We start from the raw sequence: 2500 nt of genomic DNA, 5'->3' as shown, positions 1-2500 counted from the left end.
GGGTAGCAACGTGCATTATTAATGTCATGACATGTTAGGTCATTGACTTTAGCCTGGATCGATAGAAGAGTATTATAGAAATACAACAGTGTCATGGTGAGTTAACCAATGTTACCACCTAAACCTAGTATTAAGGTTCAGATGTTACCACCTAATTCTAGTATTAAGATTCAGATGTTACCACCTAAACCTAGTATTAAGATTCAGATGTTACCACCTAAACCTAGTATTAAGGTTCAGGAAAGAATGGTTCGCACACACACAAAAAAAGAAAGGCTTCAGAGTAAAGTATTTTTTTCAGCTTAAAAAAAAAAAAAAAAAAATCTATGCAGAGGCACTCCCCTACAAAATCACCCCAAACATCCTAGAATGATTAATTATTTCCAAGTAGAGCATTTTTTTTGTCAACATGTGTACTGTTGACTAAGGAAAAAACAACAAACCCACAGGATTCCAGAGGGTCAAACTTCCCTTTACCATCTTTTAAGGACAAAGACCTGGGGTTGAAGTCAGCGTATGTGTGTGCCTGCCTCCCTGCCTCCCGCAGGTTCAAAGGTCAGAAGAAGGGCGGGGTGACAGAGAACGCGTCCTACTACATCTTCACCCAGTGTCCAGACGGGGCGTTCGAGGCGTTCCCGGTGCACGGCTGGTACAACTTCGTCCCCCAGGCCAAACACCGCACGCTCACCGCCGAGGAGGCAGAGGAGGAGTGGGGACGGTGAGGCTGCCGTGTGTGTCTGTCTGTGTGTGTGTGTGTGTGTGTGTGTGTGTGTCTGTGTGTGTGTCTGTGTCTCTGTCTGTGTCTGTGTCTGTGTGTGTGTCCGTGTGTCCATGTCCGTGTGTCCATGTGTCCATGTGTGTGTGTCCATGTGTGTGTGTCCATGTGTGTGTGTCCATGTGTGTGTGTCTGTGTGTGTGTCTGTGTGTGTGTGTGTGTCTGTGTGTGTCTGTGTGTGTGTGTGTGTGTGTGTCTGTGTGTGTGTGTCCGTGTGTGTCCGTGTATCTGTGTCCGTGTGTCCATATGTGTGTGTCCGTGTGTGTGTGTCCGTGTGTGTGTCTGTGTTTGTGTGTGTGTCCATGTGTCGGTCTGTGTGTGTCCGTGCGTGTGTCCGTCCATGTGTGTATGTGTGTGTGTGTCTGTGCGTCCGTCCGTCTGTGTGTGCTGGACACTGGAGGGTTGGAGTGTTTTAGTTCAGGGGTGGGAGAGGAGGAGAATATAAATGTTTCACATTACACTCTCTCTCTCTCTGTCTCTCTCTCTCTGTCTGTCTCTGTCTCTCTGTCTCTCTCTCCATCTCTCTCTCTCTCTCCGTCTCTCTCTCTCTCTCGCTCTCTGTCTCTCTCTCTCCGTCTCTCTCTCTCCGTCTCTCTCTCTCTCTCTCTCCGTCTGTCTCTCTCTCTCTCTGTCTCCCTCTCTCTCTGTCTCTCTCTCTCTCCGTCTCTCTCTCTCCGTCTCTCTCTCTCTCTCTCTCCCTCTCCGTCTCTCCCCCCTCCCCTTCAGGAGGAACAAGGTGGTGAACCACTTCAGCATCATGCTCCAGAGGCGCCTGCGGGAGCCGGAGAGAGGGGAGGATGACGACGAGGAGGGCGAGAAAGGGGGGAAGAAGAAGAAGAAGAAGAAGGGAGGGAGGGGGGGCGACCTGCGCATCACAGACCTGGAGGACGACCTGGAGCTGAGCACCGACGACAGTGACAGCAGCCTGGGAGAAGGTGAGAGGGAGGGGAGAGGGGGAGGAGATGGATGGAGGAGAGGGAGGGGGGGGATAAATGGAGAGAAGCGAGAGAGGGATGGAGGGAGGGAGGAGGAGGAGGAGGAGGGTAGATGGAGAGGAGAGAGGGATAAAGGGAGGAGAAGGAGGGGGAGAGAGGAATGAAGCGGGGGAGGAGAGAGGGATGGAGGGAGGAGAACCAGGGGGATGGATCGAGAGGAGAGAGGGGTGAAGAGAGGAGGAGGAGGTAGATGGAGAGGAGACAGGAGAAGGAGAGAGGGATGGATGATGGGGAGGAGGGCAGAGAAGAGAAGTGATGGAGTTAGAGCAGAGTGATGAATGAGGGGAGCGGAAAAACAAATGTTCCTGTTGGAAAGGAAGTACGCAGCCCTGGTCACCTGTCACACCATGTCACACCAAGACCAGCCCCAACATGGACTAAACAGTGTTTCAACAAGAACTGGGTTTAATGTCTAAACCCAGTGAACAGACAGTGATTTGATTCGTGATTTGATTCGTGATTTGATTCGTGATTTGATTCGTGATTTGATTCGTACCGGTTCTCCTTTCTCAGACAGTGGACCTATCACTAAGCCACGCCCCAAAATAGAAATTGTCCAATCATATCACAGCAAAAGTCACTATAGGCAAGCGTGAAGCGTTGTTTGTTTGTCTGAGTTTTCAAAGGGGGCGTGGCTTAGCGATTGGTCATCACATTGTGAAGGTTGGGCTTTGGATGGTCCGTCAAACCACACCGACTGATCCTGGCACTTTTTCGTTTTTTTTGAGGA

The 2500-nt window shown here is 50.5% G+C and overlaps 1 protein-coding gene across 4 annotated transcripts in view; it reads left to right on the top strand.

The window, feature by feature from the left end:
• Positions 1-2500, top strand: part of gtf2f1 (general transcription factor IIF, polypeptide 1) — a gene marked incomplete at its 3' end in the record, with an annotated part of 20073 nt that overhangs the window by 10176 nt on the left and 7397 nt on the right. For all 4 annotated transcript variants that reach the window (XM_080523901.1, XM_080523899.1, XM_080523900.1 and 1 more), the window contains 2 exons: positions 548-718; positions 1502-1710. In XM_080523901.1, the coding sequence (XP_080380027.1) occupies positions 548-718; positions 1502-1710 (380 nt within the window). The remainder of the gene's footprint in view (positions 1-547; positions 719-1501; positions 1711-2500) is intronic.

The sequence above is a fragment of the Nansenia antarctica genome (assembly GCF_963989245.1).
Source record: "Nansenia antarctica genome assembly, chromosome: 2".
In the NCBI taxonomy this organism is placed as follows: Eukaryota; Metazoa; Chordata; class Actinopteri; order Argentiniformes; family Microstomatidae; genus Nansenia; species Nansenia antarctica.
This window is presented reverse-complemented; position numbering and strand designations above follow the sequence as displayed.